This window comes from Epinephelus fuscoguttatus, linkage group LG3 (assembly GCF_011397635.1).
Source record: "Epinephelus fuscoguttatus linkage group LG3, E.fuscoguttatus.final_Chr_v1".
In the NCBI taxonomy this organism is placed as follows: Eukaryota; Metazoa; Chordata; class Actinopteri; order Perciformes; family Serranidae; genus Epinephelus; species Epinephelus fuscoguttatus.
In genome coordinates this window covers 1,609,905-1,636,426 of record NC_064754.1, presented here as the reverse complement: position 1 = coordinate 1,636,426, position 26,522 = coordinate 1,609,905, and the positions used below count along the sequence as shown (strand labels likewise).

General features: G+C 44.7%; 2 protein-coding genes across 3 annotated transcripts in view; both read left to right on the top strand.

Annotated features, from left to right (window-relative positions):
* The first annotated feature begins 4,085 nt into the window (after nt 1-4,085).
* Nucleotides 4,086-26,522, top strand: part of mark1 (MAP/microtubule affinity-regulating kinase 1) — a 40,085-nt gene continuing 17,648 nt past the window's right edge. The window contains exons 1-9 of the mRNA XM_049567359.1: nt 4,086-4,090; nt 4,706-4,817; nt 4,866-4,940; nt 17,846-18,049; nt 20,234-20,287; nt 20,396-20,444; nt 21,102-21,167; nt 21,402-21,472; nt 25,322-25,378. Of these exons, the coding sequence (XP_049423316.1) occupies nt 4,086-4,090; nt 4,706-4,817; nt 4,866-4,940; nt 17,846-18,049; nt 20,234-20,287; nt 20,396-20,444; nt 21,102-21,167; nt 21,402-21,472; nt 25,322-25,378 (693 nt within the window). The remainder of the gene's footprint in view (nt 4,091-4,705; nt 4,818-4,865; nt 4,941-17,845; nt 18,050-20,233; nt 20,288-20,395; nt 20,445-21,101; nt 21,168-21,401; nt 21,473-25,321; nt 25,379-26,522) is intronic.
* Nucleotides 11,216-16,228, top strand: LOC125886149 (uncharacterized). Of its 2 annotated transcripts, XM_049572149.1 has the most exons (11): nt 11,216-11,327; nt 11,372-11,591; nt 11,767-11,854; nt 12,075-12,206; nt 13,174-13,261; nt 13,789-13,876; nt 14,401-14,532; nt 14,841-14,928; nt 15,061-15,148; nt 15,193-15,280; nt 16,161-16,228. In XM_049572149.1, the coding sequence occupies exons 1-10, from the start codon at nt 11,294-11,296 to the stop codon at nt 15,243-15,245; spliced, it is 1,011 nt and encodes a 336-aa protein (XP_049428106.1). In that variant the 5' UTR covers nt 11,216-11,293; the 3' UTR covers nt 15,246-15,280; nt 16,161-16,228. The 2 variants fall into 2 exon arrangements, 1 of the variants encoding a protein (XP_049428106.1); XR_007449001.1 differs by lacking the exons at nt 11,216-11,327; nt 11,372-11,591; nt 11,767-11,854; ... (3 more) ...; nt 14,401-14,532; nt 16,161-16,228 and adding exons at nt 13,990-14,312; nt 15,589-16,018 and having other exon boundaries at nt 14,797-15,500.

Below are 26,522 nucleotides of genomic sequence, written 5' to 3'. Positions count from 1 at the left end.
TTGTTAAGATGGTATCAGTGTTTCCGTTTTTAAAGCCAAAATCCGTGAATCGGATGACTGATAGGTTCATTCCAAACATCGACCTCATCACATCGTTGTTTTCCTGAATCCTGTATTCTCCATTTAATCATCATTCCATCCACAAACATCACCACTGTGTGCTTTTTGTTTTTGTACAGTTTAGTTTTTTACATCCACACATAGGGCATGTGTATGAAATATATACATATATAAATATAAATTTTCTAGACCTTTTTGTAGCTGGAAGAACAACGGTTTGGGTGGTAGACCAGATTCAGCTCACTGGATGTAAAGGAATGCTTTCGTGATTTGTGGATATGTCTAATAAATTCCTTTTTATATATATTTGTAAATTTAATCTTACATGAGCACTGCGATTCCACCCCCTGCTGGCAAAGAATGTTTATAATCTGGATTTTTTTTTTCGTCTTCTGTTGCATTTTAAAGTTATTTTCGTTAATTTATTTTTCAATACAATATTAAACCAAACTCCTACAACACAAACAGCGGTGTCGTTCCCTTTCTTACACGTCTCTTGTTACTGTGCAGATGTCTGGAAAGATATTTTTAGACCCAACAAAGAGCGGTAGGCTAGCCAATATTGTTAGCTTATTCAAGCTAATTAAGGCTAGCCAGCATCATTAGCTTGTTCAAGCACCAAAGGGTAGCCAACAACATGAAATGTTCAAGCTAATTAAGGCTAGCCAGCATCATTAGCTTGTTCAAGCACCAAAGGGTAGCCAACAACATGAAATGTTCAAGCTAATTAAGGCTAGCCAGCATTGTTAGCTTGTTCAGGCACAAAAGGGTAGCCAACAACATTAAATGTTCAAGCTTGAAGGCTAGCCAGCATTGTTAGCTTGTTCAGGCACAAAAGGGTAGCCAACAACATTAAATGTTCAAGCTTGAAGGCTAGCCAGCATTGTTAGCTTGTTCAGGCACAAAAGGGTAGCCAACAACATTAAATGTTCAAGCTAATGAAGGCTAGCCAACATCGTCAAATGTTCAAGCTAATGAAGGCTAGGCAGCATCATTAGCTTATTCAGGCACCAAAGGGTAGCCAACAACATTAAATGTTCAAGCTTGAAGGCTAGCCAGCATTGTTAGCAGCCAAGGGAAAATTCAATCTTTTCACTCTGTTCCAAGCCAAATTCCTATAGACCTAGCTAGCCTAGCTTGTTAGCTTGCATCAGTTAAGAAAGGCTGGCCATTATTGTTAGCTTGTGCAGGCTAATGAAGACTAGCCAACATCATTAGCTTGTTTAAGCTAGAGAAACCTAGCCAGCATCATTAGCTTGTTTAAACTAGTGAATGCTAGCAAACATTGTTAAATGTTCTCGCTAATGAAGGCTAGCCAGCATCATTAGCTTGTTTAAACTAGTGAATGCTAGCAAACATCGTTAAATGTTCTAGCTAATGAACGCTAGCTAGCATCATTAGCTTGTTTAAACTAGTGAATGCTAGCAAACATCGTTAAATGTTCTCGCTAATGAAGGCTAGCTAGCATCATTAGCTTGCTCGAGTTAAAGAAGGCTAGCCAAAAGCATCAGCTTGATCTCTAGCCAGCATTGCTAGCCATCAGTCTACAGAGGGAGAGAGCAGTGTTTGAATGTTACAAGTTCATGGTGCCAGAGTATATAAAAATAATAACACCTTTTAACAAAAATATTTTGATGCGTTTCCTGTGTTGTGTGTTTACAATTAATTCTCTTAAAAAATCTCTTCCAGCGTTGCTTAAGAAAATATTTAACTTTATTGTTTTAGATTATTTTTTATGTTGATCAGCAGCTCATGGGTTTTTTCTTGGTGCCTTTTAGATTGTTTTATTTTATATGGCTGTTTATGAAAATTAATTTGTTTCAGTTTGATGTTGATTTTGTGTGATTTGTCAAAGTTCTTCTGTGACTAAATGTTTTTGCTGCAGGACTGTTAAAGATTTAATATCTCTGAGGCTTCTCTGGTTAAAATATTCCTAATTTAATTAATTTTTGAAAACAATAATTTTTCTGCACCTATAAGCCGAGAGACTAAACTGGTTCTTTAATAACCAGCTCAAGGTTTCTGAACAGTCTTTTGTTACACACTCAAAGTGAACTCTGACTTTTGATCTTCTGTCTCAGTCTGAATGTGTTGAACTGGAGGGAGGTTTAGCACCGATACCTTTATTGGATATGATTATAGAGAGTGTGGAGCTGATCAAAACAGTTTTAACTATTTTATATGGTTGTAAATTAATAATTGAAAATTAATTTGTTTCAGTTTGATGTTTATTTTGTGTGATTTGTCAAAGTTCTTCTGTGACTAAATGTTTTTGCTGCAGGACTGTTAAAGATTTAATATCTCTGAGGCTTCTCTGGTTAAAATATTCCTAATTTAATTAATTTTTGAAAACAATAATTTTTCTGCACCTATAAGCCGAGAGACTAAACTGGTTCTTTAATAACCAGCTCAAGGTTTCTGAACAGTCTTTTGTTACACACTCAAAGTGAACTCTGACTTTTGATCTTCTGTCTCAGTCTGAATGTGTTGAACTGGAGGGAGGTTTAGCACCGATACCTTTATTGGATATGATTATAGAGAGTGTGGAGCTGATCAAAACAGTTTTAACTCTTTATTATGATTTAGGAGACAAATAGAGAAAATATCTTCATCATGTTCGTATCTGCACACACACACACACACACACACACACACACACTTTTCATGTAAATTCATTTATACTTAAATCGATTAACTTGTTTATGATGTGTATTTACCATCAAATGAATCCGTTTTAAGTGACTGGTTATATTCAGATTTCACCATTATCTTCACATGATTAAAAATGATGTGCACGTGAAAGTTTTTGTAAAATGAAGAAGACAATGCAGCAGAGCAGAGGAGCCACCAGATGGCAGCAGGATTCAAAGCACACTCTAATTGTTATAAACACAGCTATATTACAGGAACATTAATACAGTGACTCTGCAGGTAACAGAAACAACATTTATATGTGTGTATTTATTATAAAGATACTTTCATCCTAATATAATGCCATGACATCATAAACTAACAGGTGATAACATATATCAAACACTCAAACACACGTTCTTTTTAAAATAGAATATTAAAAAAGTCTGTTGCTTCTACTGGAGAAATTCTGCAGGCAGCTTCACCTCGACTGCTCCTTAAACCAAACCAGACCAAAAAATGACTTCATCACTGATACATTTATACAGGAATAAATAAATGTATAAAAAAAATACAGAAATAAAAACATCAGAAAATTTAATTTTGAATAAATACAGACATAAACATAACTAAACATATGTATAAACAAGTATACAAGTAAATAAATTTAGAAATAAATACAGAAAAAATGAATGTATAAATAACTGAAATGAATAAATGTATAAATAAAGTATAAATAAATACATATGTAAGTTTTGAAACAATTGCAGGAAAAAATGAATACAGAAAGAGGTGAATGTAAAATTAATTGGACGAATGAATGTATAAATAAATTAAGAATAAGTAAATGTTTATGAATACATAAATGGAAAAAAATAAAGTAAGTAAATAAATGTATCATTTAGTGACGAAAAAAATAAATAAATTCATTAATAAATACTGGAAAAAATAAATACAGAAATAAGTAACTATATAAATGAATTAAGGAATATAAATAAATTCATAAGTAAACAAATGTATAAATAAATACAGGAATAAATGAATGAAGAAATAAGGCCGAGTATTCATGAATATTTAAGTAAATAATGGTAATAAGTAAGAAATGGATACAGGGAAAGAAACACATAAATAAATGAATGTAAACTAAATGAAGAAATACATAATAAGAATATTTAAATAAAGTATTATAGATAAAAGAATGAATAAATGCACAAGTAAATAAATGTATGAATAAACAAGTAAATAAATATGTAAATATATAAATACAGAAATAAATGCATAAATTTCAAACAATTAAATCAATAAAAAAAACGTGATAATTAAACAGGACATGGATTTAAAAAGCATCTTATTTGTTTATTTATTTATTTATTTATTTATGTGTCCATATGTTAATGAGGTAAGGTCATAAGCTTTGTGTATTTCTTTCTTGGTATTTATTCCAAAATTTATTTCAGCACGTTTGTATGCTTTTATTTATTTATTTCCTTCCTTCATTCATTCATTGATACTGTAATTTTTCTTTCTCTTTTGTCTTTATTTTTGTTAACTTTTCTTTTTGAGTACTAAAGTACTAACACAGTTGTGTAGTAATAGATTACTCTTCTGTTGATTCACCATTAAAACAAAATAAAATACTTGCGTTTGAAATAAATATGAAAATATAAACGGAGCGTGTTTTAGCAGGAAGCAGCTGAGGATGCTGGGATATTTTTAGGATGACGATGATGAGGATGACGGGGAGGAGGAGCTCTGACGTCATGGTTGTGTGTGTGTGTGTGTGTGTGTGTGTGTGTGTGTGTGTGTGTGTGTGTGTGTGTGTTGTAGCTCCGCAGTGTCGCTGTGTGAGCTGACAAACCGCTGGAAGCTGCAGGGAGGATTCTTACTGTAACACTTCTTCACTCCTCTTCTTCATCCTCCTCCTCCTCCTCGTCTCCTTCCTCCTCTTCTTCCTCTTCCTCTCCCTGTCTTTCTGTCTGTCTTTGTCTCCATGCGGGTCTCTCTCCCGCACCAGCGCAAACAGCGGGCCTTCCTGTAGCCGCCGCCCCGGCCTCCCTCGCCCTCCGGCCGGCGGAGCCTCCCAGCTGAGCCCCGCTGAGGTGGCCTGGTTCCCGGCGAGAGATGCTGTAGAGCAGCCGGCGGACGAGATGCTTGTCCCGGACTGAAGAGAGCAGATAGCCGCGGAGGACAGCAGGAAGATGTCCGGCAGGATGCCTCTGACCCCGGTGAGCGAGAGAGAGTCTGAGCAGGTAAGGCTGCTTCAACCCCTGATTATTGATTATTGATGGAGTTTACTGTGTTATTTTAAAATGGAGCTGTTTTTTATGATTATTAGACATTTGTGATGTTTTATCATTGATGAGGTTAAATTATTTTGATTTTCATTCTAGTTTTATCACTAATGAAGTTGTATTATTTATTATTTTATTGATGAGGAGCTGATGTAATGAACAGTCTGATCACACTGATTGATCCACATATTAGTGCCTGGCTCATACTGTTAATATGTAACTTCAGTGTGGCTGATGTCCACCATGATGACATGTTTCATGTCTCAGAATCAGCTGGAGGAAGGTGTTAGAGGGTCTCCAACTGTCCGTGAGAAACTCTGTGGCCTCAAACCTACGATGACACATGGGGCCCTTTCACAACAACAGGGCCTTAAAGGGATAGTTTGGGCTTTTTGAGACTGGGCTGTGTAAGGGTATCTATCCGCGTCAGTGTGTGGCTGGTTAGTTTGTCCGTTCTGGGCTACTGTAGAATCATGGCGGCGCAGCATGGTGATCTCTGTAGACCACGCTCTGCTCCCTTTGTAGAAATAAACGACTCATTCTAAGGAAACGAAAACACAACAAGTCTTTTTTTCAGGTGATTATACACCAAAGATTAAAGCAGCGATGATCGGGCCCTCTCACCTTCGCACAATTCAGGGGTGCTGGCAAGATGCCACCTGATGCTAGCCTGGTTCCAGACCATGGACCCCACCCACTCAACTGAGGAGGCTTGCATCTCTGGTCTGGCATACTGCAATGAATTTGCGATTTATCTCGTCCAAACGATGGACGGACCAATGAACACCGGGGCTGGGGGCGGGTCTAGCAATTAGCCAATCAGCGCCACGCTAATGGCGACCGCTACAGATCCTACAGACCACATTAACGATGCTATCGAGGTATTTTGCCACTACTCACGTTAATGGAGGACCAAATTAAGGAAGCTGCTAAACTTGATTTAACGGTGATGCAGCTGGGCGTGCACGACGACAACGGAGACATTTTAAACGGGCAATGCTCGCTTGTTTTCGGCACTCCCGAGGCATGGATACTAATGACGTCAGATTCTGGGTGAGTCGTTCTCTACTGATTGCTTAGGGAGAAAATCAAATTCCCTCCCCCTTGTAAATCGCCTTCAGTGGAGGCGATGTCAGACTAAAGGTTCTCGGAGCTTCAGTCTGACGCTCAGGCTAACCTGATGCTGCTGTTTATTTCTGTGAAAGTCAGTCCCTGCACTCAGGAGTGAGTTGGTTTATCCTTCAGAGTGTGGGTGTTTGGATGACTTGTTTCACATTTTGTACCACTGTCTGTGTCCGCTATGTGGCGCTGGAGAACACAGTAATTATACCTCATGTTGCTGTAAGTCAATTGATGATTGACAATTGAAATTTCTGACAAGTCTTACTTCCTGGTGCCAGTAGGTGGCACAGTCACCATGACACCTAATGTGCATTAAGTTGGCTTCGGACCTGGAGCCTTATAAAACGCGAAGTTTGGGGAGATTGGACCATGTACGCTGGAGTTACAAAGCACTTCCTGTTTGGTGGCAAACATGGTCACATGGGTTTGGGAAAACCCAAGCTGTGAGCAACTTTTGATGTCCAAGGTTTTAAGACGGTCCAGACAAAATTTCACGTCAACCGGATCTAATCTGTAGGAGGAGTCTGTTCAAGTACGGCGCCTGGAAAAGGCCAAAAAATGCACCAAAATGACACATTAAATTCAAAATGGCTGACTTCCTGTTGGGTTTAAAACATGGCTCCAAGATGCTTTTTTGTACGTCTTAGGATGTTACATATGCCTACCAGTTTGCAAACTTCTATGTGAAATGTTCTGCAGGGGCTGCTTTGTTGAAATTTTATAGATGGCGCTACTGAGCTATTTTTTGGCAGCCAAGCCTAGGTGGTACTCCTGCCTGTTTCTCCAAACCGGAGACTAGAAACGTTGTTTTAATAAATTAACAGATCGTCTTCTGGGTTACCGGGTCTTTGGTTCTTGGGATCGCAAGGTCACTGAGACTTTGGGTGTCTGGGTCCTGGAGTTTTCAGGTCACTGGCTCTTTGGTTCTTTTAGTATTTGGGTCTCTGGGTTTTTAAGTCTTTGAGTTTTTGTGTCTTTGGGTCTCTGGGTCTTTGAGTCTTGGGATTGCAAGGTCTTTGAGATTTAGAGCCTTTGGATCTCTGGGACTTTTGGTCTCTGGGACTTTTGGTCTCTTGTTCTCTGGGTCTTTGGGTCTCTGGGTCTTTTGGTCTCTCTGTCTTTGGATTGCGAGATCTTTTGGTCTCTCGGCCTTTGGGCCACTGTATCTTTGGTTCTTTTGGTCTTTTGGGTCTCTGGGTGTTTAGGTCTTTAAGTTTTTGGGTCTCTGGGTCTTTGAGTCTTGGGATTACAAGGTCTTTGAGTTTTTGGGCCTTTTGGTCTCTGGGACTTTGGGTCTCTTGTACTCTGGGTCCTTTGGTCTCTGGGTCCTTTGGTCTTTGGGTCTTTTGGTCTCTGGGACTTTGGGTCTCTTGTACTCTGGGTCCTTTGGTCTCTGGGTCCTTTGGTTTTTGGGTCTTTTGGTTTTTGGGTCTTTTGGTCTCTCTGACTTTGGATTGCAAGATCTTTTGGTCTCTCGGCCTTTGGGCCACTGTATCTTTGGTTCTTTTGGTCTTTTGGGTCTCTGGGTGTTTAGGTCTTTAAGTTTTTGGGTCTCTGGGTCTTTGAGTCTTGGGATTACAAGGTCTTTGAGTTTTTGGGCCTTTTGGTCTCTGGGACTTTGGGTCTCTTGTACTCTGGGTCCTTTGGTCTCTGGGTCCTTTGGTCTTTGGGTCTTTTGGTCTCTGGGACTTTGGGTCTCTTGTACTCTGGGTCCTTTGGTCTCTGGGTCCTTTGGTTTTTGGGTCTTTTGGTTTTTGGGTCTTTTGGTCTCTCTGTCTTTGGATTGCAAGATCTTTTGGTCTCTCGGCCTTTGGGCCACTGTATCTTTGGTTCTTTTGGTCTTTTGGGTCTCTGGGTGTTTAGGTCTTTAAGTTTTTGGGTCTCTGGGTCTTTGAGTCTTGGGATTACAAGGTCTTTGAGTTTTTGGGCCTTTTGGTCTCTGGGACTTTGGGTCTCTTGTACTCTGGGTCCTTTGGTCTCTGGGTCCTTTGGTCTTTGGGTCTTTTGGTCTCTGGGACTTTGGGTCTCTTGTACTCTGGGTCCTTTGGTCTCTGGGTCCTTTGGTTTTTGGGTCTTTTGGTTTTTGGGTCTTTTGGTCTCTCTGTCTTTGGATTGCAAGATCTTTTGGTCTCTCGGCCTTTGGGCCACTGTATCTTTGGTTCTTTTGGTCTTTTGGGTCTCTGGGTGTTTAGGTCTTTGAGTTTTTGGGCCTTTTGGTCTTTGGGTCTTTTGGTCTCTAGGCCTGTGGGTCACTGGGGCTTTGGTTCTTTTGGCCTTTGGGTCTTTGGGTTTTGTGGAGGCTGGTGGACCTTGGGTGAGAATGGGGACGGTGAGGAACGGTTCCAGTGGTACCATCCACAATTTTTCACAGTGGAAACAGAAAGAAAGCGTATCAAACTGAACTAAAGCGGACTGCTTTGAGGAGACAGGGCTTTATATGAAGTTTTTGCAGTGAACATTCCCTCAGTGACTTCACAGAGCATCTTATTTAATTCGAAATGTTATGTTTTTGTCTACTTTTTATGCCTCCTGTGCTCGGCACCAACAAAAATCCAGACAGCTAACACGAGCAGCAACACAGAGGCCAGAAAATTAGCTTTTTTGTTGTTGGCGTAAATAAAAAACAGTGTTGGAGAAGAAAAAAACAAAAGAGACAAAAATCTATTCACGCGCTGTTAATTTCAAAACTAAGAATAAAATTTTGTAAACAGTCGGAAGGTCTCCACTTTGAAAGTGAAGAGGGTGTGGCTGAGTATGAGCATGGTGAATGATACAGTTGCTTTCTAACTTGCTTAAAAGGCTTTGTTCCAACTGACCGCACTCTCCCCTACTAATATCCTTTTACAGTAAGAGTAGAAGAAGATCGGCATTATTCATCACGGTGAAATTCTGGCAGCCAGTTTTTTTAGAGTAAAATCAAGAGTTTGTTTTTTTATAGTGTAGAGTTTCTTTACTGTTAAGATATGATTCACAGTATAATTGAATAACGTCCTGCTGCCCTGTCGTGTCTCTGTGTCCTCTGCAGAGAGACACTCAGCAGCTCCAGCTGGCTCCTTCTGTCTGTTTGCTATCGATTGTTCCCAGAATACACTGCAGGATGTGATATCAGGAGCTGCCGATGTCTTTTAGTCTTCTAGAAGTCACTTTTTAACATCCTGAAGTGTGACAGGAGAGTTTTACCCCCCTCCCCCTCCTCCTTCTGTGGTGTGACCTGTGACCCCAGTCACTGTGTCATGTGCAGTCCGTGACACTGAGACTATGAAGATTCTCCTCAGTGATGAATCACTGTGAAATCAGCTGCTGGAGGCTTTCTCTGTCACCGTGGAAACTGATAGGCTTATTATGGGATCCTCTTTGTGGGAGTGGAGCCCTCCACCCTCCATCCACCTACCCGCCCTGATGATGAGACATGAAGTCACACAGGGGCTGAAATCCGCCTCCAGTCCCAACCAGACCATGACCTCTGACCTCTGACCTCTGACCTCCCTGTGGGGGGTAGATGATGGTGTGGTCGGGTCAAAGACACATTTACTGGTGTAGAAACAATCCTCTTGACACTTCCTGGTTAGCACAGCAGCTAACCAATGCTAGTTCTCGTCATGACGGGTCTGTTTAAGATTTTATCCTTAAAATGACCTCATGTGTGGCCAGAATGAATCATACCTGCGGTGTTGGGGAAACTACAGTAAAACTGGAGTTTACCAAACGACCAGCTACCTCACAGTGGACAGTAGTTAAACTCAAGAGTATGTAAACTAGTTTAGAAAGATGGTTCAACTCAAGGCCGGAGCTACGGAGTCAGCACTGGGGGGGACCAAATCTGCTGGGTGGTCTGGAGGTCGCCCCAGAAAAAAATTCAAATTTTGAAAACTTATTTCCTTTTATATTATTTATTGTGAGCAAGTACAGCCATACGGATACTCAAATTATGGCCTGTGGGCCAAATCTGGCCTGGGACAGCGCGCCATGTGGCCCTCTGAACATTTTGTAAGTCACTGTGAAAAACAATGAATTCACACTTGGATTCTTGTTTGCACTTTGATTGTAAATTGTAAATGTAACTGAGCATAAAGTCTGAGTGTGTTTTCAGTCCTGTGTTGGAGAGGTGGTGGGGCCTCTCACATTTCTGTGCCCAGGGGCCCGACGTCTCCTATTCTGCCCATACTCAAGATTTTCTGAAGTCTGAAAGAAGTCTAGTTTTCTCTCAGTGTGTTGACTTACAATATGCTGAAAGGTTATTATGGGATTTTTGCCTGATGATGCTAAGAGAAAGCTGCCTACATCAGCTTTAAGTTGGACTGACTGTAGGTTTATTTGTGTTGGAGAGTTGTGACTTTTAATAACTGCAGTAATCCTTACTGGTGGAACTGAACCTGGAAGTTCTGGTTTCACTTCAGCTCTCTGCGGTCCAGTCTCTTCCCTTTTTTCGACTTTGGTAACAGCAAAGAAGGGAAAGGGTATTTTTAATCTCAGTGTATCTGGATTTTGTATTTTCCATTTTAGAAATTAGATTTTAACAAAAAAAACCCACATCCCTGCCTCCAGTCAGAAACAGCAGAGCAACAAATGAAAGGCAGACGTCTCCAGCTGCTGTCGTCTCTAAACTGAAGCATAAACAAAAAGAAGTTCCTCTTTTAAACTGCCGCTCTGTTCTTCACCAGGAGGAACTCGGTACATTTAGGCTGCAGTTAAAGCTGGAAGAGCCTCTGCAATGATGAAGCATTTTGAGATTCACTGAGAAATCAGGTCATTTTCAGCTCAACAGTTGCTGTGGAAGACGTATCAGATCCTTTACTGCAGCAAAAGTACTAACACTACACTGGAAGTACTCCTCTACAAGTAAAAGTCCTGCATTCAAAACTGTACTTGAGTAAAACTATCAGCAAAATGTAGTTACGTAGTAAGAGTCTGTTTGTTGCTGTTTGTTTCTGAATATTCCTGCTGCATTTATTTGTCGTTTTGCTGCTGTAGCTTTAAGCTTTTGTGGGATGTGTGCACACTGTAATATCTCATGGTAAACTGTATTAAATTGAGGTGGCACAGTGGTGCAGTGGTTAGCTGGTTCACCTGGGGTGGGGGAACCCTTCTGTGCGGAGTTTGTATGTTCTCCCTGTGTCAGCGTGGGTTTCCTCCAGGTGCTCTGACATGTTCTCCCTGTGTCAGCGTGGGTTTCCTCCAGGTGCTCTGACATGTTCTCCCTGTGTCAGTGTGGGTTTCCTCCAGGTGCTCCGACATGTTATCCCAGTGTCAGCGTGGGTTTCCTCCAGGTGCTCCGACATGTTCTCCCCGTGTCAGCGTGGGTTTCCTCCAGGTGCTCCGACATGTTCTCCCCGTGTCAGCGTGGGTTTCCTCCAGGTGCTCCGACATGTTCTCCCCGTGTCAGCGTGGGTTTCCTCCAGGTGCTCTGACATGTTCTCCCTGTGTCAGCGTGGGTTTCCTCCAGGTGCTCCCACATGTTCTCCCAGTGTCAGCGTGGGTTTCCTCCAGGTGCTCTGACATGTTCTCCCTGTGTCAGTGTGGGTTTCCTCCAGGTGCTCCGACATGTTCTCCCCGGTCAGCGTGGGTTTCGTCCAGGTGCTCTGACATGTTCTCCCCGTGTCAGCGTGGGTTTCCTCCAGGTGCTCTGACATGTTCTCCCAGTGTCAGCGTGGGTTTCCTCCAGGTGCTCTGACATGTTCTCCCCGTGTCAGCGTGGGTTTCCTCCAGGTGCTCTGACATGTTCTCCCTGTGTCAGCGTGGGTTTCCTCCAGGTGCTCGGACATGTTCTCCCTGTGTCAGCGTGGGTTTCCTCCAGGTGCTCTGACATGTTCTCCCTGTGTCAGCGTGGGTTTCCTCCAGGTGCTCCGACATGTTCTCCCCGTGTCAGCGTGGGTTTCCTCCAGGTGCTCAGACATGTTCTCCCAGTGTCAGCGTGGGTTTCCTCCAGGTGCTCTGACATGTTCTCCCTGTGTCAGTGTGGGTTTCCTCCAGGTGCTCCCACATGTTCTCCCTGTGTCAGCGTGGGTTTCCTCCAGGTGCTCTGACATGTTCTCCCTGTGTCAGTGTGGGTTTCCTCCAGGTGCTCCGACATGTTCTCCCCGTGTCAGCGTGGGTTTCCTCCAGGTGCTCTGACATGTTCTCCCAGTGTCAGCGTGGGTTTCCTCCAGGTGCTCTGACATGTTCTCCCTGTGTCAGTGTGGGTTTCCTCCAGGTGCTCTCACATGTTCTCCCAGTGTCAGCGTGGGTTTCCTCCAGGTGCTCTGACATGTTCTCCCTGTGTCAGTGTGGGTTTCTTCCAGGTGCTCTGACATGTTCTCCCTGTGTCAGCGTGGGTTTCCTCCAGGTGCTCTGACATGTTCTCCCTGTGTCAGCGTGGGTTTCCTCCAGGTGCTCCGACATGTTCTCCCTGTGTCAGCGTGGGTTTCGTCCAGGTGCTCCGACATGTTCTCCCTGTGTCAGTGTGGGTTTCCTCCAGGTGCTCCGACATGTTCTCCCAGTGTCAGCGTGGGTTTCCTCCAGGTGCTCTGACATGTTCTCCCTGTGTCAGTGTGGGTTTCCTCCAGGTGCTCTGACATGTTCTCCCTGTGTCAGTGTGGGTTTCCTCCAGGTGCTCTGACATGTTCTCCCAGTGTCAGCGTGGGTTTCCTCCAGGTGCTCTGACATGTTCTCCCTGTGTCAGCGTGGGTTTCCTCCAGGTGCTCTGACATGTTCTCCCTGTGTCAGCGTGGGTTTCCTCCAGGTGCTCTGACATGTTCTCCCTGTGTCAGCGTGGGTTTCCTCCAGGTGCTCCGACATGTTCTCCCGTGTCAGCGTGGGTTTCCTCCAGGTGCTCTGACATGTTCTCCCTGTGTCAGCGTGGGTTTCCTCCAGGTGCTCTGACATGTTCTCCCTGTGTCAGCGTGGGTTTCCTCCAGGTGCTCCGACATGTTCTCCCCGTGTCAGCGTGGGTTTCCTCCAGGTGCTCTGACATGTTCTCCCCGTGTCAGCGTGGGTTTCCTCCAGGTGCTCTGACATGTTCTCCCTGTGTCAGCGTGGGTTTCCTCCAGGTGCTCTGACATGTTCTCCCTGTGTCAGGGTGTGTTTCCTCCAGGTGCTCCCACATGTTCTCCCTGTGTCAGCGTGGGTTTCCTCCAGGTGCTCTGACATGTTCTCCCTGTGTCAGCGTGGGTTTCCTCCAGGTGCTCTGACATGTTCTCCCAGTGTCAGCGTGGGTTTCCTCCAGGTGCTCTGACATGTTCTCCCTGTGTCAGTGTGGGTTTCCTCCAGGTGCTCTGACATGTTCTCCCTGTGTCAGCGTGGGTTTCCTCCAGGTGCTCTGACATGTTCTCCCTGTGTCAGCGTGGGTTTCCTCCAGGTGCTCCGACATGTTCTTCCCGTGTCAGCGTGGGTTTCCTCCAGGTGCTCTGACATGTTCTCCCTGTGTCAGCGTGGGTTTCCTCCAGGTGCTCTGACATGTTCTCCCTGTGTCAGCGTGGGTTTCCTCCAGGTGCTCTGACATGTTCTCCCAGTGTCAGCGTGGGTTTCCTCCAGGTGCTCTGACATGTTCTCACTGTGTCAGCGTGGGTTTCCTCCAGGTGCTCTGACATGTTCTCCCCGTGTCAGCGTGGGTTTCCTCCAGGTGCTCTGACATGTTCTCCCTGTGTCAGCGTGGGTTTCCTCCAGGTGCTCCGACATGTTCTCCCGTGTCAGCGTGGGTTTCCTCCAGGTGCTCTGACATGTTCTCCCTGTGTCAGCGTGGGTTTCCTCCAGGTGCTCCGACATGTTCTCCCTGTGTCAGCGTGGGTTTCCTCCAGGTGCTCTGACATGTTCTCCCTGTGTCAGCGTGGGTTTCCTCCAGGTGCTCTGACATGTTCTCCCTGTGTCAGCGTGGGTTTCCTCCAGGTGCTCTGACATGTTCTCTCTCAGCGTGGGTTTCCTCCAGGTGCTCTGACATGTTCTCCCTGTGTCAGCGTGGGTTTCCTCCAGGTGCTCTGACATGTTCTCCCTGTGTCAGTGTGGGTTTCCTCCAGGTGCTCTGACATGTTCTCCCCGTGTCAGCGTGGGTTTCCTCCAGGTGCTCTGACATGTTCTCCCCGTGTCAGCGTGGGTTTCCTCCAGGTGCTCTGACATGTTCTCCCTGTGTCAGCGTGGGTTTCGTCCAGGTGCTCTGACATGTTCTCCCTGTGTCAGTGTGGGTTTCCTCCAGGTGCTCCGACATGTTCTCCCTGTGTCAGCGTGGGTTTCCTCCAGGTGCTCTGACATGTTCTCCCTGTGTCAGCGTGGGTTTCCTCCAGGTGCTCTGACATATTCTCCCTGTGTCAGCGTGGGTTTCCTCCAGGTGCTCCGACATGTTCTCCCCGTGTCAGCGTGGGTTTCCTCCAGGTGCTCTGACATGTTCTCCCCGTGTCAGCGTGGGTTTCCTCCAGGTGCTCCGACATGTTCTCCCCGTGTCAGCGTGGGTTTCCTCCAGGTGCTCTGACATGTTCTCCCCATGTCAGCGTGGGTTTCCTCCAGGTGCTCTGACATGTTCTCCCCGTGTCAGCGTGGGTTTCCTCCAGGTGCTCTGACATGTTCTCCCTGTGTCAGTGTGGGTTTCCTCCAGGTGCTCTGACATGTTCTCCCTGTGTCAGCGTGGGTTTCCTCCAGGTGCTCTGACATGTTCTCCCTGTGTCAGTGTGGGTTTCCTCCAGGTGCTCTGACATGTTCTCCCCGTGTCAGCGTGGGTTTCCTCCAGGTGCTCTGACATGTTCTCCCTGTGTCAGTGTGGGTTTCCTCCAGGTGCTCCGACATGTTCTCCCCGTGTCAGCGTGGGTTTCCTCCAGGTGCTCTGACATGTTCTCCCTGTGTCAGTGTGGGTTTCCTCCAGGTGCTCTGACATGTTCTCCCTGTGTCAGCGTGGGTTTCCTCCAGGTGCTCTGACATGTTCTCCCTGTGTCAGCGTGGGTTTCCTCCAGGTGCTCTGACATGTTCTCCCTGTGTCAGCGTGGGTTTCCTCCAGGTGCTCCGACATGTTCTCCCTGTGTCAGCGTGGGTTTCCTCCAGGTGCTCTGACATGTTCTCCCCGTGTCAGCGTGGGTTTCCTCCAGGTGCTCTGACATGTTCTCCCTGTGTCAGCGTGGGTTTCCTCCAGGTGCTCTGACATGTTCTCCCAGTGTCAGCGTGGGTTTCCTCCAGGTGCTCTGACATGTTCTCCCTGTGTCAGCGTGGGTTTCCTCCAGGTGCTCTGACATGTTCTCCCAGTGTCAGCGTGGGTTTCCTCCAGGTGCTCTGACATGTTCTCCCTGTGTCAGCGTGGGTTTCCTCCAGGTGCTCTGACATGTTCTCCCCGTGTCAGCGTGGGTTTCCTCCAGGTGCTCTGACATGTTCTCCCTGTGTCAGCGTGGGTTTCCTCCAGGTGCTCTGACATGTTCTCCCTGTGTCAGCGTGGGTTTCCTCCAGGTGCTGAGACATGTTCTCCCTGTGTCAGCGTGGGTTTCCTCCAGGTGCTCTGACATGTTCTCCCTGTGTCAGCGTGGGTTTCCTCCAGGTGCTCTGACATGTTCTCCCTGTGTCAGCGTGGGTTTCCTCCAGGTGCTCTGACATGTTCTCCCTGTGTCAGCGTGGGTTTCCTCCAGGTGCTCTGACATGTTCTCCCTGTGTCAGCGTGGGTTTCCTCCAGGTGCTCTGACATGTTCTCCCTGTGTCAGCGTGGGTTTCCTCCAGGTGCTCTGACATGTTCTCCCTGTGTCAGCGTGGGTTTCCTCCAGGTGCTCTGACATGTTCTCCCTGTGTCAGCGTGGGTTTCCTCCAGGTGCTCTGACATGTTCTCCCTGTGTCAGCGTGGGTTTCCTCCAGGTGCTCTGACATGTTCTCCCTGTGTCAGTGTGGGTTTCCTCCAGGTGCTCTGACATGTTCTCCCCGTGTCAGCGTGGGTTTCCTCCAGGTGCTCTGACATGTTCTCCCTGTGTCAGCGTGGGTTTCCTCCAGGTGCTCTGACATGTTCTCCCTGTGTCAGCGTGGGTTTCCTCCAGGTGCTCCCACATGTTCTCCCTGTGTCAGCGTGGGTTTCCTCCAGGTGCTCTGACATGTTCTCCCTGTGTCAGCGTGGGTTTCCTCCAGGTGCTCTGACATGTTCTCCCTGTGTCAGTGTGGGTTTCCTCCAGGTGCTCTGACATGTTCTCCCTGTGAACCCTGCCTCTCACCCAGTGTCAGCTGGGATAGGCTCCACCCCCCGTGACCCCCAATAGGATACGCGGTCACAAAAAAGAAATTAATGAATGAACCGTATGAGTCTAAACTATTGAATAATAAATGGTCTACAGCCTTTATGTTCTAAAAAGTCAACTGCTTTATAGGGCTGGGAGATATGGCCCTAAGATAATATCACAATATTTCAGGGTATTTTTGCAATAATGACATTCTTGATGATATGACAAATTAGTATGTTTTTTATTAATTTAAGAAGATAGAACATCAACAGAATCAGTGATGTAGTTTCACAGTTTGCTTCAAATCTTTAGTAAAAACTAAAATGATGTTTCATGTCTTCAGTTTGTGAACAACAACAACAACAGTAACTCAGAGTCAGATTCAGATCCTGTCACAATATTAATAGTTCAACTAAATCAAATCTACCACTAATTACACGTTTAAACAAATGTCCCCTGGGATCTATATATATAAATCAACAGCTGATTTCCTTGTGTGTTTTTATGCTCTGCCATTTCTCCTCTAACCATCAGGCTGTAACCTGTGACAGGCTGTTATGAGACAGTCACATATATGGAGTTTATTCACGTAGGTTTGCATCAGCAAAGGTTTGTGACAGAATCAGAGAGGAGAGGGAGAGACGCTGTGCTGCTGCCAGAGGAGCCGCTGAATGAGTTCCCTCTGAGCGCTAAGAGAAGGAAAACATTCAGGACGCCACACTTTATTCCACACTACTGAAGCTGCTCCTCTTTTTACTGGAACCACAGAGGAGTCAGGAATAACTTCACTGTCAGCCAGGCTTGTTGTTGCCGTGGTAACAGTATGACATCAATATGTCAACAAGTCAAAATATCACGAGTATTACGATCTGAATTTTTTATATGATATTATTATAAATACTCAAGTCAAGCACAAGTATCTCAAATTTATACTTAAGTACAGTACTTGAGTAAATATACTGAGTGACTCTCCACCACTGCAGCTACAGTGTTTAACCAGCTACCCCTGTGAGTGTTCACCAAACTCTTAAACCAAACATTTCCTCACACTCTGTAACAGCAGATCTGTCAAAGTTTTCTGCCCAAAAACAAATCAGTTGAGTGAGTGAGACATTGTGTTGTTCAGAGGGTGTCAGGTGTCGGCAGCGGCGCCGTGTGATGTCATGGTGTAACAGAAGACGTGTTTGTGTCCTCCAGCTGGTTCAGATGCTGTCAGACTGGTTTCCATCAGCTCCAGTTCCTCCAACACCCGCCGGCCAGCAGCAGATGGCACACATCACTGTGTTGTTATTGCACTGAATCAGCTCCGACATGCAGACCTGCAACAACAGCAGTGTGTCTGCAGCTGTCTGTTTACAGCAGTCTGGGCAGCGTGTCTGCAGCTCTCTGCAGCTGTCTGTCTGCAGCTGTCTGTCTGCAGCTGTCTCTCAGCAGCAGTGTTGGATTTTCCACTTGGTCAGCCATGTAGGAAACAGTAAAGGTTTGATTATGCCTCCCTGTGGCACCCCGTAACTGCACGGGACAAGGCTGGACCCTCGCCATCCTGGTTCAGGAGCATCTAAATGTTAATAATAAATCTGTTTGTTTCTCTTTCAGCCAAAGTCTTCAGATGGCCTCCCTGAGCCGCCAGCCCCACCCGCCAAATCATCAAGTCGCCACAGTCTGCTGCCATGTCGCAGCACTGTGACGTCCCTCGCTGATGAACAGCCGCACGTAGGCAACTACCGCCTGCTGAAGACCATCGGCAAGGGCAACTTCGCTAAAGTCAAACTGGCCAGACACACACTGACGGGCCGAGAGGTGAGAGTACGTGTTTGTGTGTTCCTATCTGTCAGCAGCTAATCTCATAAACTGCTGAACCAATCAGCCTCATATTTTATGGGCACGTGGAAGACTGTGTGCTGGAGGACCTCTCGTAGTTGAGGTGATTCCTAATTGTTAAAAAATCTGTCTGCCTTACCATCTGTAAAGTCCTGTTCAGACCAAAGATTCATGATGAGACGAAACCATCTTAGATCGTCACAGAGAAAAGTGTCAGTAGTGTGAACTGTCTGAGCTGGACTCAAGCCGGCTGATGGTGTCACCTGACACTCAGCTGGTCAAATGGCCGGCAGCTGGTTTTAAAGCACGTCACCTGTTTCAACAGCCAATCAGCTTGCAGTGAAGTCAGCTGGTCAAGTCAAAATGACCACAGATGGCGTGTTGGCTTGCTAGCTATATTATTGTGGCGTATTGATTATGAATACAGTCCATTTGATGCTGGTTTTGTTTCATCACTGCAGCCAGTATCTCACTATCACTGTCCTCATTCAGATTTTAAGAAGCTACAAATTATATTCAGCCACAAAGTAAGTCTGAAAAGCTGCAAATCAGAACGAAGTACAGAGAGTTGTTGACTAGAGATGATACGCCGTCTCATGGCGGTCACTTCCTGTAATCTTGAAGGTCAGCTTGACTGTGACATCATCATGTTTTAACGTCATATCTCAGGAACAGAAGGGGAGACATTTGGTCAGATACTGAATTGGTGACTCTAATCTTGAAACTGTGCTGATTGTATATCAATCAATCAGTTTTATTTATAAAGCCCAATATCACAAATAACAACAATAATAATACATGTCTGAGATAAAAGAACAACTAAAGTCATTATCAGAAACTGAAGACATAATGAACACCATTGAACTATCACAAATCACAGTTTGCCTCACAGGGCTTTACAGCATACGACATCCCTCTGTCCTTATGACCCTCACAGCTGATCAGGAAAAACTCCCCAAAAAACCCTTTAACGGGGAAAAAACGGTAGAAACCTCAGGAAGAGCAACTGAGGAGGGATCCCTCTTCCAGGACGGACAGACGTGCAATAGATGTCGTACAGAACAGATCAACATGATAAATAAATAGTAATTGTATAGATCTTCTGTGTGTGAAGCATCCATGTTTTCACTGGGCCGAGTCAAGAACCATCACACACCTTCAGAGACGTGTGATTTTCAGTCTGGTGTTAGAGTGAGCCGTCACACTGACTGAAACAAAGAACACCCAGGATTTAAATGAACTGTTTGCAGCTGCTGAATAAGTCACGTGACCTTCTGATTCAGACTCTCTCAGCTGCTCAGAGCCGGCGGGGTTAAATCTGTTGGAAACGTAACGCTTCAGGATGAATTATTGATTCTGCAGACGTCAGCAGCTCGGAGCTGATTGGTCAGAGGATCAAACAGTGCGTGTTTGTGTGTGTGACGTTTTCCACTTATTTTAAGATTTGTTTTCCGAGTCGGAGTCGTCCTATCAGCGGCTCTGCTTCCCTCTGGAGATGTCAGGCTGTGTCTGGTCAGAGAGAAGAAGCTTCAGCTGATTTCCTGCAGCCTGCGGTGCATTTTAATCTCATTGATTATCTTTAAAGCATTTTTTGGACCAGAGCCTGAATAAAACTCTGAGCTCTCATCACGCTGACTCAGAGCTTTCCTGTCAAACACTTCTCAAGATTTATTTGCATCAATCCTTCTGTGAATTTCACTCAGTATTTATGACTCCTGCTTTTATTTGAGTCTCATTAAACATCGTGTTGCAGTGTTTGTATCAGACTGCACCTAAAGGACGTTTCATGTGGAAATCTGTGTGACGGATTTTAAATTGTAGATCAGTATGTCACAATAAATTAGATAAAGCTTGTAATATTAACAGCACTTCAATTTTTTTCAGGAAAGTGCTGTAGTTGATTTTATTTTCTTGAATTAGCAGGGAGTCTCACTGGAAGCGCATCAGTAAGAGTCCAGACTTAACAGATAAATACAAAGATAATAACCTACAAAATAAACTGGGACTGACGACTTAATGTGATGTTGACACACTTTTATTTGGCCACGTCTCTTCTTTCACTTTTCATTTTTAGGCTTTGTTTTATATCCGGTGCACTTCCCGCATCAACAAAACAACAACGACAAAAACGACACCACACATTTACTTTATGTTTCTTTGCAGGTCGCCATCAAGATCATCGACAAAACTCAGCTGAACCCCACCAGCCTGCAGAAGGTACGTCCTGACATCTGTCCGTCTGTCCGTCTGTGTCCCATGATAAAGTAAACAATTATGAGTGTGTGTGTTAAAGAGGAGCTTCACTGACTCTGATCTTCTCCTCAGCTCTTCAGGGAGGTCAGTGTGATGAAGATCCTCAACCACCCAAACATCGGTGAGTCTCCTCCTCCTCCTCCTCCTCCTCCTCTTATAGTTGGGCTCAGTATTTGGCTGCAGTAGTTGAGCTCAGTATTTGGCAGCAGGGCTCAGTATTTGGCAGTAGTTGAGCTCAGTATTTGACAGCAGTATTTGAGCTCAGTATTTGGCAGCAGCAAGGATCAGTATTTGGCAGCAGCTGCAGGGCTCAGTATTTGGCAGCAGCAAGGATCAGTATTTGACAGCAGCTGCAGGGCTCAGTATTTGGCAGCAGCAAGGATCAGTATTTGGCAGCAGCTGCAGGGCTCAGAATCTGGCAGCAGCAGCAAGGGTCAGTATTTGACAGCAGCTTCAGGGCTCAGTATTTGGCTGTAGTTGAGCTCAGTATTTGGCTGTAGTTGAGCTCAGTATTTGACAGCAGTAGTTGAGGTCAGTATTTGGCAGCAGCAAGGATCAGTATTTGGCAGCAGTAGTTGAGCTCAGTATTTGGCAGCAGTAGTTGAGCTCAGTATTTGGCAGCAGTAGTTGAGCTCAGTATTTGGCAGCAGCAAGGATCAGTATTTGACAGCAGTAGTTGAGCTCAGTATCTGGCAGCAGTAGTTTAGCTCAGTATCTGGCAGCAGTAGTTGAGCTCAGTATTTGGCAGCAGTGATAAGTTTCTGCTGTTGTTTTTCAGTGAAGCTGTTTGAGGTGATCGAGACGGAGAAAACTCTGTACTTGGTGATGGAGTACGCCAGTGGAGGTAAGACCAGCACACCTGTCTGTCCACCTGTCTGTCAGCAGGTAACATGAGCGGTGATGGAGAAGGAAATAAGTCTCCAGATAATCTATGTAGTAAAGTCATCCAGAGGTTTTGTTTTTAAACTGGAAGCGTTACACGTCTGTCTGTGTGTCTGTGTGTCTGTCTGTGTGTCTGTCTGTCTGTCTGTCTGTCTGTGTGTCTGTGTGTCTGTCTGTCTGTCTGTCTGTGTTTCAGGTGAAGTCTTTGACTACCTGGTTGCTCACGGACGTATGAAGGAGAAGGAGGCCAGAGCCAAGTTTCGCCAGGTGATCATCATCATTTTACATCTACGACACTATTTGGTCCTCAATATCCCATAATGCAATGTGTCCTGGTCAGTGGTTTAATGGTGCGTTCAGGGTGTCTCTGTTAATTTTGAGTCTTTTGGTTTTCTGTCGCAAAAAAAGTCTGGTCAGCTCCAACAGGTGCACGATAACTTTATTCTTGTTAATTTAAATAACTGTGGGGCATTTTCTGCCCTCATCAGTGAGTGACAGTGGAGAGGAACAGAGGGATAGCGATGCAGCGAAGGCTCCTGGACAGATTTGAACCATTATGTGGCGGTTCATAGCGTCATAACATCCTGTCTGTCAACAACGATGCGTCTTAAAACACCTTCAGTTTCCCTACAACATGAAAACATGTCAGGACCGCCGCCAAGCACTAGGGTTGAGTATTATATGAATTTTATTGATTACGATTTTGCTTATTGATTCTCCGTTTCACTTCCAAAATGGTTAAAAAAAAAAAAAAGAATGTTGAAGAAAGAATGTTTTGATATCAAACTGATGACAGCCTGTTAGCTTCCTGTATTCATGGCACTTTACCTCGTCACTGTTATCTGAAGTGAAGTCGCATTTTTAATTCTTATTTTAACTTTATTTTTACAAACCTTGTTTGTACGTCCCATTCTCCCAAACATGATTGCAAGAAAGACTTTAGAGTTTTTCTTTAAATTTGGCACAAACTTCCATTTAGACTAAATGACAAAATTATAAGATTTTGGTGGTCAAAGGTCACTGTGACCTTGTGTCCACCTCATTCTTGTCAATACAATATCTCAAGAACATCTTGAGGGATTTTTTCAGTATATGGCACAAACACCCACTTGGATTCATCAATGACCTGATAAGATTTTGGTGGTCAAAGGTCACTGTGACCTCATCTGTCTTTTTCTTGTAATGGTGATATCTCAAGAATACCTTGAGGGCATTTCTTCAAATTTGGCAAAAAAAAGGTCCACCTGGACTCAACAATGAACTGAATAGATTTTGGTGGTCAAAGGTCAAGGTCACTGTGACCTTGCGTCCGTTTCATTCTCATGAACACAATATCTCAAGAACACATCAAGGGAATTCTTTATATATGGCACAAACGTCCACTTGGACTCAACGATGAACTCATCAGATTTAGTGGTCAAAGGTCACTGTGACCTTGCATCCGACCTCAACTTGGACTCAACAGTGACATAATTAGATTTTAGAGCACCTCACAAAACATGCTTTTGGTCGTAACTCAAGAATTGACATGGTAATTGTGACAAAATTTCACATAAATGTCTAACAGGATAAAGGGACGACGTGATGAAACGTTACATGCAAAAGGTCAAAGGTCAGCTTGACTGTGACATCATCATGTTTTAACGTCATATCTCAGGAACAGAAGGGGAGACATTTGGTCAGATACTGAATTGGTGACTCTAATCTTGAAGCTGTGCTGATTGTATAGATCTTCTGTGTGTGAAGCATCCATGTTTTCACTGACATGGATGGAGACTGTAACTTGATTGGTTCAGGGCGGCGTACAACAGCGAAGCAGTAATTGTAGTTTAAGAATATTTAAATGAATATTTGAGAGCAGCACTAACTCTCTGGATGTTTTCCTGTGATAGTTTTACAGTGATCTGTCGTACTCTGCCTGACAGAGCAGGAAGGTTTGGACACTCAGCACTCAGGTTAAATGTCAGTTTAGGTGTCGGGTATGTCGAGCAGCCACCTGCAGGATGGAGTGGCTCATCCTCCATGCAGGGACCAGACCACAGTAATTCAGCCTGCATTAGTGCAACCGCTAATAAAACACAGTTTTATTATGGTCCATTAGCGTAGCAGCTAACAGAGCTGTGGTCAGCAAACATGGCTGCTGGAGAAATATAATTTATTTTATTTTTTATAACCTCTGAGCTGTTTCTCCTGAGTGCAGTTTATGTTTGTTTTGTTTTGATCATATCTGTAAACTTTGGTTTATCTGAGGTTTGTCTGTAAAGCAGTCAGTCAGTTCAAACACTGTGGTCCAGGCGAGTGATTTATCCCGACAGCCATCCATGAGACGAACGTGAAACTTTCTACAGACACTCACGGTGACAGTGACTCGTGACTGTCAGGATTTGATCCATTCGGTCCAATAGCATTTGGACGAACAAATGAAGAACATTTGTCTCCAAATTGACACAAACGTCCATTTGGACTGAACGATGAGTTAATCAGTTTTTCGTGGTCGAAGGTCAAAGGTCAGTGTGACTTTGCATCTGTCTCATTATCGCAAACACAATAGCTCAACAACGCCTTGGGGGAATTTCTTCAAATTTGGCACAAACATCCACTCTGAGTCAATGAAAAACAGATTAGAATTTGGTGGCCAGAGGTCAAAGGTCACATAGGTTAATACGCTAATTCTGGCAAAACTTGACACAAATGTCTGACAAGATAAGATAATGAAGGTCAAAGGTCAGCTTGACTGTGACATCGTCATGTTTCAGTGTCATATCTCAGGAACAGAAGGGGAGACATTTGGTCAGATACTGAATTGGTGACTCTAATCTTGAAACTGTGCTGACTGATTGACTGGTGCTCCTCAAGGCTGTGTGCTGAGTCCGATTCTGTACACACTCTACACCCATGACTGCACGGCTGTTCACCCACCAAACTCCATCATAAAATTTGCTGACGACACTACTGTAGTGGGGCTCATCTCTGGTGGAGATGAATCAGCATACAGGGATGAGATACAGAGACTGACAGCATGGGGTTCAGTTAACAACCTGGTTTTAAACACCACCAAAACCAAGGAACTTATTCTGGACGACAGGAAGAAGCGTGACTGAGTCAGCCCCTCTCTGCATGAATGGGGACTGTGTGGAGCGAGTGCAGGCCTTCAGATTCCTCGGAGTACATCTGTCTCTCCTGGTCAGTTAACACCTCTGCCATAGTGAAGAAAGCTTGTCAGAGACTTTACATTTTGAGAGTTCTCAGAAGGAACAACATGGAGAAGAGGCTGCTGTTCTCCTTCTACCGGACAGAAAATCCCTGCAAAGAGTGATGAGAGCTGCAGAAAAAATCACTGGCTGCCCGCTGCCTCCACTGGAGGACATTGCTGCCGCCCGCTACCTCAAATGTGCAAAAACCATCATCAGAGACTCTTCCCACCCTGGCCACCATCTGCTTGAACTGTTGCCCTCTGGGAGGCGCTACCGGTCCATTCATAAACGTACATCCAGACTCAGAGACAGTTTCTTTCCCGTTGCCATCCGTGCTTTCAGCTCCAACAGTTAAAACTAAAACACTGCCATTCTTGCACCTCAGCTACTCATCTTAGCACTTTATTATATGCACTTTTTATATCTATTTATTACATTACTGCCGTTCTTATGTCTTTTATAACTGTTTTATTGTCCTGTGCTCTTGTCTGTTTTGTTTTCTTTTATGTTTGCTACCTCAATTTCATTGTTTGCTTGACTTATAATGACAATAAAGGATTGATTGATTGATTTGATTGATTGTATAGATCCTCTGTGTGTGAAGCATCCATGTTTTCACTGACATGGATGGAGACTGTAAACACAGAGGTGATAAATCTAGTTTGTAAAGATCTACCAATGTGGGGCGCCCAGTAGGTCAGTGGGGGGACGTCACAGGCAGTGTCTGTGCTGTAGCAGCTGCGGGTTCGATTCCAGCCCACGGCCCTTTGCTGCATGTCATCCCGTCTCTCTCTCTCCCTTTCACACTTTGTCCGGTCCAATAAAGTCAAAGAATAATCCTAATCAGATCTCTGATGTGTGGCCCTGTTCAGTTTCTAATGATTCTTCCTCTTCTTCTTCTTTCACCTTGTGTTTGTGTCAGATTGTGTCAGCGGTGGAGTACTGTCACCAGAAGAGGATCGTACACCGAGACCTCAAGGTACACACGTACACACACACACACACACACACACACACACACACACACACACAGTGACACAGTGAGATAAAATAAGATTGACAGCTCTGAGCACTAATCCTCACGTGAATGTAAATAGCGATTATTATGTCAATGGAGACACAGCGATCATCAGATTAGATTCATCCAGTGACCAGACATCAGCCATCCATGACAGCGACGCTGCAGCGCCTCATGATACCGTTCAGAATTCAGAACCTCACTTGAAGTCTTATTTCGATGCAGAGATTTGTTGTTAGCAGGAATGTAGCACGACATGGAAGTGAAAGCAGCGCTCTGTTTAAATGTAAAAGTGCAGTACAAAGATTTTGTCCCTAAAATCACTGAATAATCGTTAATAACATTTTGAGGCCGAGGCTGTGCAGATAGAAACAGCGCCACACACCAAGAGTGGGTCATTAGTAATAGACCCTTTAGGGCCGACGCCACTATGACATCACAGTGACATCATGTTATGAGCTGGAGGTGCAGCTGCCTCTCCCCCACAGGGCTGTAGGCTCCATAGGAGTGTTAAAATGTGTTTGTCTTGTTGTGTTATTGGGAGCCAGAATAGAAGGAGTCATGGCTCAAAACCAGCCGCCACTGCCCGTCAACAAAAACAAAGACAACTATGGTTAAATGTGATAAGACCAAAGGACTGGACGGAGGCCATCATCAAAAATGCTCACATGTGCAGCGCACACTTCATATCAGGTTAGGGAAAAAGTATTTCCTGTTGTAGGGATGAATAAGGTTATGTGTATTAAGGGTTATCATGTCCACCTCATCAGAAACTGGGGAGGGATTAAGAGGAAGATTGGATTTCTCTGCAACGCTAACTTTTTAGCACATTAGCTAACGTTAGCTTCCATAGCAAAACAAACAAGTGTGGTCCTCCTTTGTAAGATTGGCTTCCTGTGACATCATCCATCCACTGAGTGAGAGCATACGGGTCGGCCAGTCTGGTCCCGTTGGTCAGTGTTTACTTATTCAAGTAACACTGGCGGTCCCGGAGAGTGAGTGACCTGACATGGTGCGTTGGTAAATTCAGTCTGACGCTCTACACTAAAATGAGAGCCCTGTTGGTGGAAGAAACGCAGCGTTATATTTCTACATGAATGAACCA